Raw genomic sequence first — 17,190 nt, forward strand, 5'->3', positions numbered from 1 at the left:
GATGAACATTTGAGCTTTGTATTTCAGGAGGTGAAAGATGAAGTGGCTGCCCTAAGGGAACAGATCAGGACTCTGAGCTCATCCCTCACTACACTGACTCAGGAGAAGAACAAGATTGAAGCAAATTTTATAGCAGAGAGAAAACACCTGAGGGTAAAACAGTTACTCAGCATTAGAGATTGTGTCTTGATAACACAACCTATAATTCATTTGTTATTTTATGTCATTAAGAGGGCAGTATTTTGCTGTTAAAAAAATAAAATCAAGCTATGATTAGAAAATTTTCTTCTACATTCAATTATAATAGGCTCAAAAAGCTGGTTCCAAATGCTTGTTATCTTATCAGTAAGCATATTTTTCAACCAGCAATGAATATTATATAACACTTATGAAATAAGAACAAAATTGACTTTCAGCTTTACTAAGGCCAGAAAAATTCAAACAAATAATTATAAGTAATATAATAGTAATTTAGAGAACGCTTTATTTGCCATATTTTTTTTATAGATTAAAATTTTTTTTTTACTCTGATTTTATAGACTTTTCAAGCCTATTCCATATGTGAAAAAGTTACTTGTGGGAGGGTTACCCACGTTAACAAAAAAAAAGTAACCAATCTATTGGGTGGGAAAAACCCAGCTAAATTTAGCATTTAACATCCACATGTCATTGTTCAAACTTGTAATCTGTTGTTACTTTAAAGTAACTGAGTTAAAAAAATGGTTTCAGCATGAGCATGAGTCTCTACAAGCACAGCTGGCAGATGAGAGAAAAAGAACATCCAAACAGGCAGAGGGCTTTGAGCTACAGCTGTCTGATGTAAGATTTTCTCCATCTTAAAGAATGTCTACAAATTTTTTGTTAGTCTAACATCAAATCCAAACATCAAGCTGTAAGCTTTGTCATCTCAGCTCCTTTGGTATTCAAACATGACAAAGTTATTTCTCAATTTGAAAAAAACACCTTGAAATGATTCCTTAACCCTTTGAGCCCGCCAGGCCGGTATACCGGCTTCAACATTAGGCATATATGTCCGAAAAGCCGGTTTTCCGACCCGATGATCTAGCGTCATATTCCTAGCGGCCGGAGTACCGTCTAATTAAATGTAATTAGCGGAAGACTGACTAAAACTGCGCATATGTCTTTTGAGTGCGGGATTATGATTTTAAAAATTGATTTTTAGGAAAAGTGAAAGTGTTTACATTTCGTAGCAATGCCGCCGAAACGAAAAGCTGAGCTACAGCCGTCGACTTGACATAAAGTTGGTGCAAAAGATGAAGCAAAAGACCTAAATAACAACAAAAGAAGTAGAATGACTGCATTTCAGGCAATACAACTACTTATTGATTCTGATGAAGAAGATAATATTTCTGGTCTATATTGTGATGATAGTGACGTTGAATTTGAGACTGAACACAGTGACATTGAAATTGACAGTGACAATGAAACTTTTCAAGTACGTTCTGATGCACGTGGTGTCAAGGACAAAGACTAGTCGAAACGAAAAAAAAAAGTTTACTGGTGCAAAACATGCGAATTTTTTCTTTGCATCGGGTCCGGCAGTGATGACTGTTTTGAAAGTTATCACACAAAAGTGGACTTCTGGTGATGAAATAGTATGGCCAGGTATCAATAATAACAAAACAATCACTAAATGTAAATTGGTTTCTTCTATGTTCTATCAAAACAATAATTATGTGTTCGTTTTATATACATTGTTCTGTTCAAACATTGTAAAAAAAAAAAAAGAATTTCAGAATCTTGCTGCATTGTTGTTTGATCCTGAGTCAGGATACCAAATTTGGCTTGATTATCTCAAACGGTTCAAAAGTTATAGGCAAAGTTAGAAGCAGATAAGTGAAAATCGGTTTGGGCCTGGGAGCTCAGGAAATGGGAGAAATTAGGTCAGGGAGGCCAGGGCTCAAAGGGTTAATGTTAATGTAGCAATGTTGGGAGATGACTTATCTAACCACAAGTCTCTCTAGCTTTTGTTTACACTACTGAACATAACATTGTGCCATACACACTATTCTAAGTTGTGGGTCAAATCTTTTGACTGCAGTTAAAAAGTCGTATCAGGACCCATCAGCTTGAGAGAGAAAGAGAACAAACAGACCACGCCCTCATGCTTAAAGAACTTCAGGCGCTTTTGGCCAAAGAGAGAACCAGCAAGGAGACCATTGAAACTCAGGTAAACCGAATCCACCATTGAAACTCAGGTAAACCTAATCCACCATTGAAACTCAGGTAAATTTAATCCACTATTGAAACTCAGGTAAACCTAATCCACCATTGAAACTCAGGTAAATCTAATCCACCATTGAAACTCAGGTAAATTTAACCCACCTTTGAAACTCAGTTAAACCTAATCCACCATTGAAACTCAGGTAAATCTAACCCACCATTGAAACTCAGGTAAATCTAATCCACCATTTGAAACTCAGGTAAATCTAATCCACCATTGAAACTCAGGTAAATCTAACCCACCATTGAAACTCAGGTAAATCTAATCCACCATTTGAAACTCAGGTAAATCTAATCCACCATTGAAACTCAGGTAAATATAATCCACCATTGAAACTCAGGTAAACCTAATCCACCATTGAAACTCGGGTAAACCGAATCCACCATTGAAACTCAGGTAAATTTAATCCACCATTGAAACTCAGGTAAATTTAATCCACCATTGAAACTCAGGTAAACCTAATCCACCATTGAAACTCAGGTAAATCTAATCCACCATTGAAACTCAGGTAAATTTAACCCACCTTTGAAACTCAGTTAAACCTAATCCACCATTGAAACTCAGGTAAATCTAACCCACCATTGAAACTCAGGTAAATCTAATCCACCATTTGAAACTCAGGTAAATCTAATCCACCATTGAAACTCAGGTAAATCTAACCCACCATTGAAACTCAGGTAAACCTAATCCACCATTTGAAACTCAGGTAAATCTAATCCACCATTGAAACTCAGGTAAATATAATCCACCATTGAAACTCAGGTAAACCTAATCCACCATTGAAACTCGGGTAAACCTAATCCACCATTGAAACTCAGGTAAACCTAATCCACCATTGAAACTCAGGTAAACCTAATCCACCATTGAAACTCAGGTAAATTTAATCCACCATTGAAACTCAGGTAAACCTAATCCACCATTGAAACTCAGGTAAATCTAATCCACCATTGAAACTCAGGTAAATTTAACCCACCTTTGAAACTCAGTTAAACCTAATCCACCATTGAAACTCAGGTAAATCTAACCCACCATTGAAACTCAGGTAAATCTAATCCACCATTTGAAACTCAGGTAAATCTAATCCACCATTGAAACTCAGGTAAATCTAACCCACCATTGAAACTCAGGTAAACCTAATCCACCATTTGAAACTCAGGTAAATCTAATCCACCATTGAAACTCAGGTAAATATAATCCACCATTGAAACTCAGGTAAACCTAATCCACCATTGAAACTCAGGTAAACCTAATCCACCATTGAAACTCAGGTAAACCTAATCCACCATTGAAACTCAGGTAAACCTAATCCACCATTGAAACTCAGGTAAACCTAATCCACCATTGAAACTCAGGTAAATCTAATCCACCATTGAAACTCAGGTTAATCTAATCCACCATTGAAACTCAGGTAAATCTAATCCACCATTGAAACTCAGGTAAATCCTTCTGCCTCTAATCCACCTCTAATTCCCCTAGATTAGGTATCTATCAAGGCTTGGTGACCAGAAGTAAGGATCAGAGCTAAGCTGAGGTGTCTCTTGTTCACATTAAACAGTCATTGACTTAATATTTGAGAATCCCTGAATCTAGTTGATAATTCATTATACAGTTCTGCTTCATTATTAGCAATCCAAGTTTTCTTTTGATTGCTACCTGTCAAAAAAAAATAATACCAGTCCAAGAATGTGAGTGAAATTTCCCTTTGAACAAAACATAATCCAGCTTCCCATTCCTCTAGCTGGAAGAAGCTCTGCATGCTCTCCATGAAAGCAAACACAAGTCTCAGAGTGCGCCACTTGTGTCCGAAGTCTATGAGCGCCAGATCCAGCAGCTGCAGAATGAGCTGAAACTTGTACGGGACAGGCTCAAGTCTGCTGAGGTCAAGGCCAATCAGCCGTCTCCATTTGTTCTAGAGTTACAGAAGGACATGGCCAGCATGAAGGTATTGATAGAATTGTTTAAACGGCTTACATTTTTTTTTACATTTGCTGGTTTTTTGTTCTAGAGTTACAGAAAGACATGGCCAGCATGAAGGTATTGATAGAATTGTTTACATGGTTTAAATTTTGTTTACATTCGCTGGTTTTGTTAATTGTTTGTGTTGCTTCACCTATGAATATGGTTGAACGCAAGAATTTAAATGTAGCATAACTAAAATTTTATTTAAAAAAAGGTATAGAAAACTGGTGATAATCTTTTATTACATCTCAGTTTGCTTTTTTGTTCATGTTTACACTACTGATATTTGTCAGTCAGCCATACCTGCAGATTCTGTGGCTGGTATCACTGATAATAGTACTCTAAATCTAAAGTTAAAACAACCCTAGTTATAACCCCATTACTTACTTATGCCACAGCCCTATAACCTTAATCTTTTATGGATGTAACGAACCCCCATCAGTTTTATATGCGCATTCACTGACTTCCTTAATAGTTCTATCGACTGCACTGACAAAATTGTTAATCATATTAGACGGGTGTGTCTAGACCTTTGCCGAACCCCTGAGACTTACTCATCGAACCCATGGGAATCAGGTGAACCAAGGTTAAGAACCACTGCAATAGACTGATGGAAACCATGGGTTTGGATCATCCCCAAGTACCATAAAATATTAGGATCTTGTTTAGTTAGTTATCTCCATATGTTTTGTGAAAGTTATCTCCCTTTTTGCTCTCTTTAAAGACATATACTTGTTTGTTTTGTGAAAATTATCTGACTGTTTGCTTTGTTTAAAGTTACTTCCCTATTTGTTTATTAAAATTATTTCCCTTTTTTATAATGAAAATTATCTCCCTGTTTTTTTTTTGTTAAAGCTATCACCCTGTTTATTAAAACTATCCCAATTAACCCTAACCACCCCAGGCTGACTACCAGAAACAAGTGGAGAAGGAGCAGCAGAAAGCCTGCGAGGCTGAGAGCAGACTGCAGACCCAGTCCAAACAGAGTGAGGAGAGAGTCTCAGGTCTGGAGGCCAAGCTGTCTGAGCTGTCCCAGGTGGTGGGCAACTACGAGAGGCTCAGGTTCCAGGACCAGCAGGCCATCAGGTAGCCATGGCAATGCTTTGTATACACTCAAATATCAGGGGAGGTTAGCTGATAACCTTTGAAGTAATGGCAATAAATACGTTTTGGTGAAATTTAAAGGAACATGAATATTCAAATAGTCTAGTACGTTATCAAGAATTATGTATCCAATAGTGAAATAACATCTTTAGGGCATTAAACAGGCTGTTTAGAAATAACTTGAAGTATATTATTTAATACGAGCCGGCCCGCGGCATAACATACGCCGCTATTTAGTTGTTGTTTTTTCTACTTTTCAGTAATTCATAATTTGTGAATTCGACAGTACCAATGCTGACACTGAAAATATTTTTTTAAAACACTATAAGTAGCTCGTTAAGGACCATATTCCCCCCCCCCCCTTCCTTCCCCCCCCCCCCCCCCCCCCCAACGTTTAAAATCGTTTCAAACTAAATTATCTGCCCCTAATAGCCGTCATTAAACCCGACTCCACCAAGGTAAATATAGCGTGAACCACAGCTCACTAAGACCATGTAGGGGTGGGGATGGTAGGGAGCGCATTTACAGCTTATTTTCTAGCGTCTCCCAGAAGAGAATTATATATATAGATAGTAAGTTATCAGGAATTAAGAATCCAGTAGTGAAATAACATCTTTAGGATATTAAACAGGCTGTTTATAAATAGCTTGAAATATATTATTTAATATTATTTTATAAAATTCTGCTCAAAGTTAGCAATAAAAATTACCATATTTCCAAAACTAAACAATGATTCAAGTTAAGAAAAAGTAGGGCTAGTTTAAAAAGCAAGCAATGAAAGCCAGCAGTAAAGAAAGTTTCTGTGTTTCAGTAAACTGAAGGAGAGGGTCACACAGCTGGACATGGAGAACACGGCCCTGGCCCGCGCTGCCAGCCTGACCCCAGAGAAACAAGATGAAGAGAACAACATGGAGGTCGAGAAAGTTCTGGAGAAAATCATGCACCTGAGATCTGTTCTGAAAACTGTCTCGGAGAAGTCAGAAAAATCCATCAAACTGTCCAGTAGGTGCCAAATTTGTCTTATAGTCACTGTGGTCACTTGGTGTTAAAACTGTAAACTTCTCTTGTTATTCAAAGATTGAATGTTGTTAGTTGAGTGAGACTTGTAGTTTGTTATTGAAATCTGTCTTAAGAAAAGGAAATTAAAAATATTGTATAATGTTCTGGTGGAACAGACACAACCAAATGTGTGTGCTCCAAGTTTGAGAGTGCATGAACAACTGTACAGAATGTTAAAACTTTGTTGAATATTGCTGAAGCTTTTACATATAAATAATTCTAGGGAATATCAACTGTAGCTTTTCTCTTGTAGATGTTCATATTTTGGGTTGAAATCATTGTCCATATGCTAATGATGTGACAAAAACTTTATCATTTCAGAATTTATTTAAAATTTTTAAAATTTTAGAATTTATTTCAGAATTTATTGTTTCGGAATTTATTCTAGTATTTTTTGTTTGAGAATGTTATTTCATAATTTGTTGTTTTAGAATTTTTTTGTTTTAAAATTTGTTAATTCAAAATTTTAAATTTAAGAATTCGTTGTTTAAGACTTCATTATTGAAGAATTAGTTATTTAAGAATTTGTTGTTTCAGAATTTATTCTAGAATTTTTTGTTTGAGAATGTTATTTAAGAATTTTTTGTTTCAGACATCTTTGTGGAAGATTTGAACAAGGCTGACGAGGAATCTGAGGTGTGTAAGAAATACAAAGAGGAGCTTGAGCAGGTGAAAGAGGAATTTGAGCGGTACAAGCTACGGGCGCAGTCAGTGTTGAAAAACAAAAATAAGGTAATTTGAGCGGTACAAGTTACGGGCGCAGTCAGTGTTGAAAAACAAAAATAAGGTAATTTTAACGGTACAAGCTACGGGCGCAGTCAGTGTTGAAAAACAAAAATAAGGTAATTTTAGCAAACTGATTAAGGCATTCTACCTAAACATGTATCAATCTTTACTTACAAACAGGTAATGTTAGATGATTTGTGTTTGATAACCTACTTGAAACCATGCAACTATATAGAAAGCATCCCTTATTAAGTTACAGAATAAAAAAAGAATGTACATATTCTTTAACTGAATATCTTAAAGAAATGAAATGTCTTTGTTTCAGGAAAATGGGCCATCAAAAGAGTGTGAGCTATTGAAGGAGCAAGTAGCAGAACTGAGGGATAAGCTGCGCATGAGTAACTTCCACCACCAGGAGGAGCTAGCGGAGCAGCAGGCCAAGGTCGATAACCTCAGCAAGGCCATCCTGACCCAGGAAGAAAAACACAGAGCAGACGTGTCCCAGGTCAAGGCCGGTCATCAGAAGCAGATTGGCGAGCTAGAGGTGGAGGTCAAGAAACAAAGGGAAAGAACTGTGGTGCTACTTGCTGAGAAAGACGCAGAAATTCAGCGCCTGAGATCGTTGTCAGGCCAGAGCTTTGAGCCAGACAGTCTCAGACAGTGGGGCCAACTCAACGACAGCACGGCCCAGCGAGCCAGTGGGGACATATCCGAGGAACAGGAAGCAGTTAGCAGACTTTTAGACATGTCCAAAAATTTCCAAAACGAGGCTGCTTTTATTCACTTTGCTCAAGAAAAAGGGAGGATGGAGGTCGAGTTAAACGGACTTCGCAAGCAGAAGAGGTCGCTGGAGACTGCGCTGCGTGACCTGCAGGTGTCTGTGAGCCAGAAGGAAGAGAAGCTGCGCGATGAGATCAGTGCACTCAATGAGCAGCTGCTGGAGGTACACAGGCATGCCAACCGTGAGGGGGCCAACGTGGAGTACCTCAAGAATGTCATGGTCAAGTTCCTGACCTCCACGGATGGTCAGTGTAAGACACAGATGCTCAAGGCTGTGATGACCGTCTTACAGTTTAGTCCAGCGGAGAGGGACGCTGTCCACCTGTCTCAGGCTAAAGGCTGGTGGCCTGCATAGGAGCAGGGGGTGTCTGGCGGTGGGGAGTCTAAGGAGTAGGATGGTGGGGTGTCTGATGGTGTGGGGGGGGGGGGGCTTAATGGTTTAGCCAGTCATATGCTGGTGACCTAAGAATATTGTCAATGTTCTCCCTGTATAATGTATAAGGTATAAGGTTGTGATCAAAGTTTGATTAGCTTAGACAAGGCTTACACAGGCACTCAGGATTTTTATTTGTTAACATGCTAGCAATCTATTGAGAAAACATGTTAAAATCTTTTAGTGGTTTGGGATGTTGAATGAGATCTGGATAAGTTAAAAGAGCCAGAGCAGTGTTTCGTTGAGTGCCTTCTGTGATACAAGTTCCCTGCCCAGCTGTCTGCAGCTGGGTGCTGTCTGCAGCTGGGTGCTGTCTGCAGCTGGGTACTGACTGCAGCTGCGTGCTATTTACAGCTGGGTCTGTTAGAAACTTGAAGCTGTTAGAAGCTGGATACTGTATGCAGCTGGATACTGTCTGCAGCTGGGTACTGTATGCAGCTGGGTACTATCTGCAGCTGGGTGCTGTCTGCAGCTGGGTACTGTATGCAGCTGGGTACTATCTGCAGCTGGGTGCTGTCTGCAGCTGGATACTGTCTGCAGCTGGGTGCTATTTACAGCTGGGTCTGTTAGAAACTTGAACCACAACATTAATGTATGAGTCATTTTTTTTAATTGGAAAAGATGGATGTAATGTTTCAGTACGGTGATAGTTAATATAGTGCAAAGTATGTGTAGGTTAACTCTTTGTGAAATAGCACTCATCATGTATGTACTAGACAACATTTTTCAGACATTAAATTTATGGAATGTAGGAACATATCAAAGATTTTTACAGTCTAGGAATTCAATAAATTTAGATAACAATTGGGACAAATGAGTACTAAAATTTGACAGTTCCATCTTCATTCTTCCACTAGTTTGCTTAATATTCTGGCGAAAGCATTTGATCTTAACATTTATTTTTCTTAATACTTTACGAGGCCTTGGCATCATTCTCTACTACTGTCTGTATACTGTAAGTTTGGTGTCACTGTATTTTTAAAACTCGTGCTTACAGCATTTTGCCATATGATGTTACTCTAAATATTTATCTCAGAATATAATTTTGACGAAACTGTTGTTAAAATAGTTAATTATATTTGTGACATGTTTGATTGAAATATTATCATTGAGTCGTGTGACAAAGGACCAATCACGCTTGTTAACCTTTGTTTGTATGTCCATTGGTCTTCCAAGAAATCCACACTTTATGTCACATATGAGTACCCATTTTTTTCAGTATTTGCTGTTTGTATGTGCTATATGTTACTGTAAGATATCTAAATGTCAGCATTGGAACTATCTATGTATGTTTTCAGTAACCCATTTCTGATAGCAATATTATAACTGTGTTTTAGTAACGCATTTCTCTTTCTTGTATTTAGCAATGTTATAATTTAACCTATTAATGAGTATCTGAAATATGAGACAACAATCATGCACAGTAAGATAGTGTAAGAGATTATAATGTGGATGTAAATATGAAGCTAAAAATGAAAGATCCTAACATCATGTAGTTATAAAGGATGATATGGAGTTAGATTTTCAATGAAGGTCAAAATATTTTTTTCATCCAATATTTTGAAATGTCAGCGTAACAGCAATGGCGTAACTAGGGGATGGTGGGTGGGGCAGCTGCTCTGGGGGCAGACCCTAAGGGGGTAAAAATTAGTAAAAATAATTATTAATAAAGCTCATTTTAAGCTAAGTATTAAATTATACACGATCAAAGTTACAAAAATTAACAACTACAACGCCTTACACACAGACTTAACTCTTTTTCTGTGCCAAATAGAAACTGTTAAGTACACCACAAACCTTTCCAATATGGTGGAGGGCTCTTTTTTCACAAACAGGAATAACTTAATATATAGAAATAGAAAGAAGGGGTCAACATTGATAGTCTGCCCCAGGTGCCAGAACGGGTCACCACACCTCTGAGACCAGTTTTGAAATTAATTTTTTTTAATTGGTCAAGGGTTTATCCTGTTTTGTGTAATATCATTCTTTTATTTAAAATTTTCTAACAAGTACAATTTTTATTGGTTCAATATTTCTCAAATTATGATGCTTTGTTAAATTATTTTAATCTAAATAGTTTAAAATTATTTGTTATAGTTATAGGTTTTTTTTTTAATGGACTTTGAAAATTATTTCTTTAATATTATTTTAAAGTTGAAAAAAGTTTAAGGACAAATTTGACAAAATCAAAATTAACCCTTCATTGTCTGGTCTGCCATGGACATGATAGCATTAACCCTTTAGGATGTAACCTGGCAATGTTAACATTTTATGACTTGACATGACCTTGTCTACACGACCTTAACCCTAATAACCTGTGAATGTTAAAGTTCAAGACTTGACTTGACCTTGTCCACACGACTATGAATATCAACATTCCATAAACCAACTTTTTATTTGTCCCATTTGTTTCCAGATCAGATTTTGCATGTTACCATAGCTAGCTTATGTAAGATTAACCCAATGACAAATTATTTCCCATAATTTTTCTTAGAATGGTACCCAGGTATTATAATGCTCAACTTCACTAGACATTATCACACAATCTAAAATTGCACAATTACAAAATAATGTACACTTAACTTTACATGATGTGAAATTTAAATTGTTAACAAAAATTAGAAGTCACAATATTATCATTATCTGCATCTGCTTATTTTTCTTGATTGTTATCTCCCCTGCAATTACTCATCCTTAGAATTGTGTGACCTCTGAACTGATTATAATTTTATTTTAATCATGTCCATGACGCTGTAAGATAATTATGTTTATTAATTTTGTGGTTTAAGTTGGGATTTTTATAATTTGTCACAATGCAGGATTATATTTTATAAATATACTGTTGCAATAAAATTTTAAATATCTACACGCTTTATTAATTTTTTTACATCTATTGTTTAAAAAATCTGGCAAGTGAAGTAAATACGGGCTTTCTATCTTCTATATATATAATTCTCTTAGTGGATACCATAGAAAACACCAAGCTGTACGCGGGCCTAGCAGCCCCCTCTCTTCCTCTCTAGGCATATCGCTACCACACCCTCCCCACATGGTCTGGTGAGCTGTGGTTCATGCTAAATGTTTACAATCGTAGAGTCGGGTTTAGTGACGGCTATTAGGGGCAGATAATTTAGTTTGAAACGATTTTAAACTTAGGGGAGGTAACTAAGAAGAGGCTGCTTTCATGGGAGGGGGGTGTAGGGTAGGGGTTGGGGGAAAGGAGGGGGGGGGGGGGGTTATCATTCTTAACGACCTACTGATAGTGTTTAAAGGTAAATATTTTCAGTGGCAGCATTGGTACTGTCGAATTCACAAATTATGAATTACTGAAAAGTAGAAAATAAAACAACTAAATAGCGGCATATGATACGCCGCGGGTCGGCTCGTTTAAAATATTTTGGTGGCTTGTTCATGAGACACTGTCTAACTTCTGAATGTATCTCCATGTTCAAAATTACGAATCTTCTTCCTATATATCTGAACATAACCAGAAAACCTGACTTTTAGGCTTAATTTTATTCCCAAAAATAAAAATCCGGTTTTATTTTTTCGTTTGTCAAACGTCCAACAGCGTGTTAAAAAAATAAAAAAAATCACGTGACGTGCGTTCTTTAAATAAAACCTTGTTGGTTACTGGATAAAATGTTCCAACTATTGTTTTTGATGTGAGCACGGATAATGAATGACACTGTTTTCAAGATAACATGATACATCATTAGAACGCTCCCTGCTGCGAATGTTCAGGGCTATGAACAGTTTCTTTCAGACATTTTTTTCTCCGGTGGGAGGGGGAGCGCGTGGAGAACACTAGTTAGAGTACATTCACTTTTTCTATTTTGTCTGGGAGAGGGGGGGGGGGGGGGGGGGGCGGTGGTGGATGTGATTCCGTTTTCTATACGATACATACTCGATTACATTCGAATGATATAAAATATTTTACATAGGATAGATATTATAACATACATGCATTTACGTGACTAGGGGGTACGTGCTATGTGTATGTGATATGTATCTATTATGTTGGGGTACGTGCTATGTGTATGTGATATGTATCTATTATGTTGGGGTACGTGCTATGTGTATGTATCCATAGCATGAACCCCAACCCTAGGGATATGGACAGGGTTTTATACGGTAGCTGTAATTAGCCTGGGGAGGGTGTCGGTCGGTAGTTGTAGATAGGTGGAGGTCATTACCTCATCAAACTTACGCCCAGTAACTAGGCAAACTGGAACAGGACAAAGAATCGAGCATCTCTCTCCCCAACAGTATCGAGATCGGGTTTCGAACTCTAGACTTTCGGGTTCGCAAGCGCGCGATCTACCACTAGACCACGCTAGGTAGCTGTAGAAAGGTGGAGGATGTAGCGTTGGTCTGCAGTATGTACAGTGTTTCTTTCAAACTTTTTTTCCCGGAGGAGAGGTAGGGCACTTGAACTTATCGGGGGAGGGGGGGGGGGGCGGACAAAATTTTCCGGGGTCGGGATGGGGGGGGCGGACACTGATAAAAGTATATATTTTCTATTTGAATTCTATTTCGTTCGGGGGAGGGGCGGGGCGGTGGACGCTCTTAGCCCCCCTCCCCCCCCCCCCCCCCCGAAGAGATGCCTGGAAGAAACTCTGAGGTTGTATATGTACTATTATGTACGTCACAAGAACATACCACATATAAACACACCTTGATCAACAAGTGAAGCATTGGTAACATTTCTTTCTTCATTAAACATTAATTAACAAATGAATACATACTTTTTTTTTCACAATAAGTGTTAGTTCAATATGTGAGCAACTCATAAGGCTGGCTGTTGATTCTTAAGCTCAACTCCCCCTGAACCTGACACACCGTGTTAGTGGTTAGCATGATGGTTTGGTGGACACCCTCCCACCTGCCCCCTCCCATTCCCAAAATATTTTAAAAGCTGACCCAACTGGAATAAAAGGATTCGAACTAATGTCTTCATCAGCCTAGGTTGTGTGCTACATATGGGCTGGTTTGGACAATGCATCACAGCGAAACCCCGTACAAAAATGGAATGTTCTAGATGAAAGCATGCAATGAAATTTACGAGACCCATTCAGTCGAGGTCTACTCGACATGTGAAGGGAAAGTGGGGTCAGAATTACGCCCAGCCGCCTGTACTTAACTAACGTGAGTTGGCTAGCCATCAGAGCTGGGTGGACTCAGGGACGTTCTATTTACTTGAGCGCAGATTCGAACTCAAGACTGTCGAGAGTCTAGCGCTCTACCGCTAGACTATGCAGTCCCTACTTTTTACTACTTAATTAAAACGGATGTAATTGTCCTGCAGTGTCATTAATTTAATCGAGGTGATGTACACTCGTACACAGTAGATGTCATTGTCAATAGCAGTTGTCCTGGTGACATAAATTACATCATACATGTCACGAGTACCATTAACACCACTAGTAGTGACACCACCACTAAATACACAAATGATACCACCGTGACGTCAAAATTGGCTGTGTAAAGTTTGAATTCAGAAAGGACGGCACAGAAAAAAAAGTGCAGACGTTGAATACTTCCGCTCGAATTTCGAGGTTCGAACAAAATATCCGCTTAGCATTGAACTACTTGGACGTGGACTGCCTTGTCAGTGACGGGCGTAGACGAGCTTGTCAAATGACTGACATGTCTAATGACTGTCATGTCACATGACTGACATGTCACATGACTGACATGTCACTGTCATTTGACTGACATGAGTCCCTTTTTTCAAGACTGACATGCAAGTCTAGTCTTATCATATAAATAACACATCATTCATTCATAAAACATGTTTTCTTTTTGTCACGAGACTAGCATGAATGAGCCAGATCACTAGATCAAGGTCAAGTTTACTTGTCGGCCTACAAGAAAGGAAATCCCACAGTTCCATCCACATAGTTTTGCCAAGACATTAAAGGTTCCGTTTTTAAATGAACATAATATACATTTTGATGCTAGCTTTGATTGGTTTCATCCAGAAATAATTTTGGTATTTCGGTGTCAAAAAATACAATTTTAAGATCGATTATGCATAGCTAATTAGGGTGTTGATCTATGCCAATCAACAGCATCCAATCACAGTTATAAAGCCGGAATTAATTAGATGACTTCAGAATCATAAATACAAAGCCTGACCTAATGAGATGACTTTGGAATTACAAGTACAAAGCCTGACCTAATGAGATGACTTTAGAGTCACAAATACAAAGCCTGATTTAAGCATCACAAGTACGCGTTGCTTTGTCTAGCGATGAGGGACGTCTGGTAAGTCAGGGGCGAGTAACTGCTGTTGTAGACGTCACTGTGGGCCAGACGTTGCATCTGTACCGACACCCCCGAGGGGGCGTTGGATAAAGAATCTGTGTGGGGGCGGGAGAACTGGCGCCTCATCTCGTTCCGGAACTTTCGGCCGCTGAGGCAGTAGAGGTAGAAGTTGAAGGTGTTGTTGCAGTACATCAGGATATTGACCAGCGCCCACGCCAGCTCCGCCCTGGCCGCCCCGTGCACCGACGAGTCATCCCCGCCCCCCAGCTCCCAGAGATTGTACACACAAGACGGTGACGTCGTCAGCAAAAAAATAGCGCTGAGTCCTATTAAAATAATCGTCATAGACGAGGTCCTACGCTTACGCTGGAGAACATTTTTACTGAAAGTTAAGCTCAGTTCTGCTGCCGTTTTCAAGGACAGGAAGGCGCGCCAGACGATGACGACATTCCCGACTATAACAAACAAGAATGGAAGCAGAGACAGCAAAACGACATCGGCGATGGGTAAAATTGTGTTCACGACGAAGTCATACTGCGTGGAGGAGGCGGCACAGACCGTGACGTTGCTGGGGTTGGGGACGAGAGAGAGACCAATCAGGAAGTGGCTCTGGATGGCCAGCTGGGAGGCCACGATGACCAGGATGACGAGACACGCGCGGCGCTTGGTGCAGAAGGAGCTGACGCGGTGGGGGAAGCAGGCGGAGCACGAGCGCTCCAAGGTCATGACGACCAGCAGCCAGGATGACGTGTAGAGCGTGACGTGCAGCAGCCAGGTGTGCAGCTTGCACAGGATGACGTGCTGGTCCCGCAGGTCCACGTCGAAGGTCCAGGCGAGCCACTGGCGCAGGAGCCCCGTGTAGAGCACCAGCAGGTCCGAGATGGCCAGAGCCCGCAGGTACAGGTGCATGGAGCTGCGCCCTAGACGCAGGTTACGTAAGGTCAGCAGGATCAGCAGGTTCCCGATCGTGCCGAACAGGAACAGAGCCACAGGGCAGACCTGCGGGAACATAAGGGAACAATTATATCAAACAGGAACAACACAGGAACAACGTCACAGGGAACATAAGGAAACAATTAATTCAAACAGGAACAACACAGGAACAACGTCACAGGGAACATAAGGGAACAATTAATTCAAACAGGAACAACGCAGGAACAACGTCACATGGAACATAAGGGAACAATTAATTCAATCAGGAACAACGCCACAGGGAACACAAGAGAACAATTAATTTCAACAGGAACAACGCCACAGGGAACATAAGGGAACATTTAATTCAAACAGGAACAATGTCGCGGTTCAATTTAAACATGAGGACAACGTATCACTAGTTTATATCATACTAAAAACTAGCGGCAAACTACAAACTAGTTAATACAATCATTTATCTACCATTTCACGTTTACAGTATCGGACTGACCAACACACAAACTAGAAAACCTACATCAGCTTTAGGCATCCTTAGAGGGCCACTGCATTGTTTAAAAAAAGTTTATTTGTAAAGGCAACGTCCATAAACTACGTCAAGTTATTTTCTGCAATATTTAGATCTACCCTCCTTCTCCATATCTTCACACATCGTCGAGCATTACCCCCCCCTCCCCAATGACATCACACTTCAGCAACCCTCACCTCTCCCCAAAATTGCATCTCAGCAAGTTTTTTTTTAGACATTGTCTTCATTCTAAAATAAACCCGCTGAATGCTACGTCATAAGGTCAACCCATCTATCTTTAATACAGTTTACAAAATATTTCTTTCAAAAGGCAAAGATAACAGTTAAAGTTTAGTTTTAAAACATTACTCTGTGACATGTGTACCAAGTGTGACATCACACTTACGCTCCCCCCCCCCCCCACTTTCCCAGTCATTTATCCTCACATTCTCACTTTAGTCCGAACCCTTCCCCAAACATAAGTTAGGGTTAGGGGGTCGTCCATAAATGAGTCACACTCGAAAGGGGGAGGGGGGGTCCGTAATTTTGTGATGGTGTGTGATGAAGGGTGGGGGGGGGGTGTCGAGATTGTGTGACGTCACACTTTAGCCTTACAAAAAAAAAACCTGTTAGAAAACGTATTTTAGCCGTTATTTCGCGTTTAAGAAAACTGTTTTAATAAATTGTAATAGAAATTGATTAAAATACTCTATGTTGACAGAATTCAGACAAAAATGTGGAAAAATATCGAGTTTATAAGAAAAAATTAACTGCAACTTTGAAGGGGGGGGGGATTGTAGGCTGAGGTGTGACGTCATTTTAGGAGGGGTTTAGGTCTGGCCTTTTGTTAAAATGTGTGATGGAGGGGAGGAGGTAAAAATCGTCCAAAAAAGCGTGACGTCATTTATGGATGACCCCCTCATGTCAAATCACGTTTTAGAGTTAACACATTTGTGTTAGGGTTAGCTTCTACTGACACCTAAAATATCATGTTTATTTCAGAAGGTACAACTAAGTAAGGCGCATTTGCCCCCCCCCCCCCCCACCACACCCCATCCCCCCCCCCCCCCCCCAAAAAAAAAAGTAAATAAAAATAAACCCAAAAAAACTGTCCTAAAGCTTTTTTGGTAATCGGGTTCTAATTGTTAAAGAAATGTATCAATTAATTAAAAAAAA

The 17,190-nt window shown here is 39.4% G+C and overlaps 2 protein-coding genes across 2 annotated transcripts in view; one reads left to right on the forward strand and one right to left on the reverse strand.

The window, feature by feature from the left end:
- Nucleotides 1-8,228, forward strand: part of LOC131941917 (GRIP and coiled-coil domain-containing protein 1) — a 32,472-nt gene extending 24,244 nt beyond the window's left edge. Inside the window, exons 4-11 of the mRNA XM_059301524.1 lie at nt 28-153; nt 730-819; nt 2,063-2,191; nt 3,984-4,187; nt 5,109-5,290; nt 6,120-6,310; nt 6,960-7,099; nt 7,419-8,228. Of these exons, the coding sequence (XP_059157507.1) occupies nt 28-153; nt 730-819; nt 2,063-2,191; nt 3,984-4,187; nt 5,109-5,290; nt 6,120-6,310; nt 6,960-7,099; nt 7,419-8,228 (1,872 nt within the window). The remainder of the gene's footprint in view (nt 1-27; nt 154-729; nt 820-2,062; nt 2,192-3,983; nt 4,188-5,108; nt 5,291-6,119; nt 6,311-6,959; nt 7,100-7,418) is intronic.
- A 6,306-nt stretch (nt 8,229-14,534) lies between these two features.
- LOC131941918 (growth hormone secretagogue receptor type 1-like) lies at nt 14,535-16,038 on the reverse strand. Its single transcript, XM_059301525.1, has 2 exons — nt 16,024-16,038; nt 14,535-15,575 (listed from the first exon to the last, which is right to left on the reverse strand). The coding sequence occupies exons 1-2, from the start codon at nt 16,036-16,038 to the stop codon at nt 14,535-14,537; spliced, it is 1,056 nt and encodes a 351-aa protein (XP_059157508.1).
- Between the last annotated feature and the right edge of the window lie 1,152 nt (nt 16,039-17,190).

Source organism: Physella acuta, unplaced genomic scaffold (assembly GCF_028476545.2).
Source record: "Physella acuta isolate Inbredline_101_S28 unplaced genomic scaffold, ASM2847654v3 ptg000377l, whole genome shotgun sequence".
NCBI classification, from domain to species: domain Eukaryota; kingdom Metazoa; phylum Mollusca; class Gastropoda; family Physidae; genus Physella; species Physella acuta.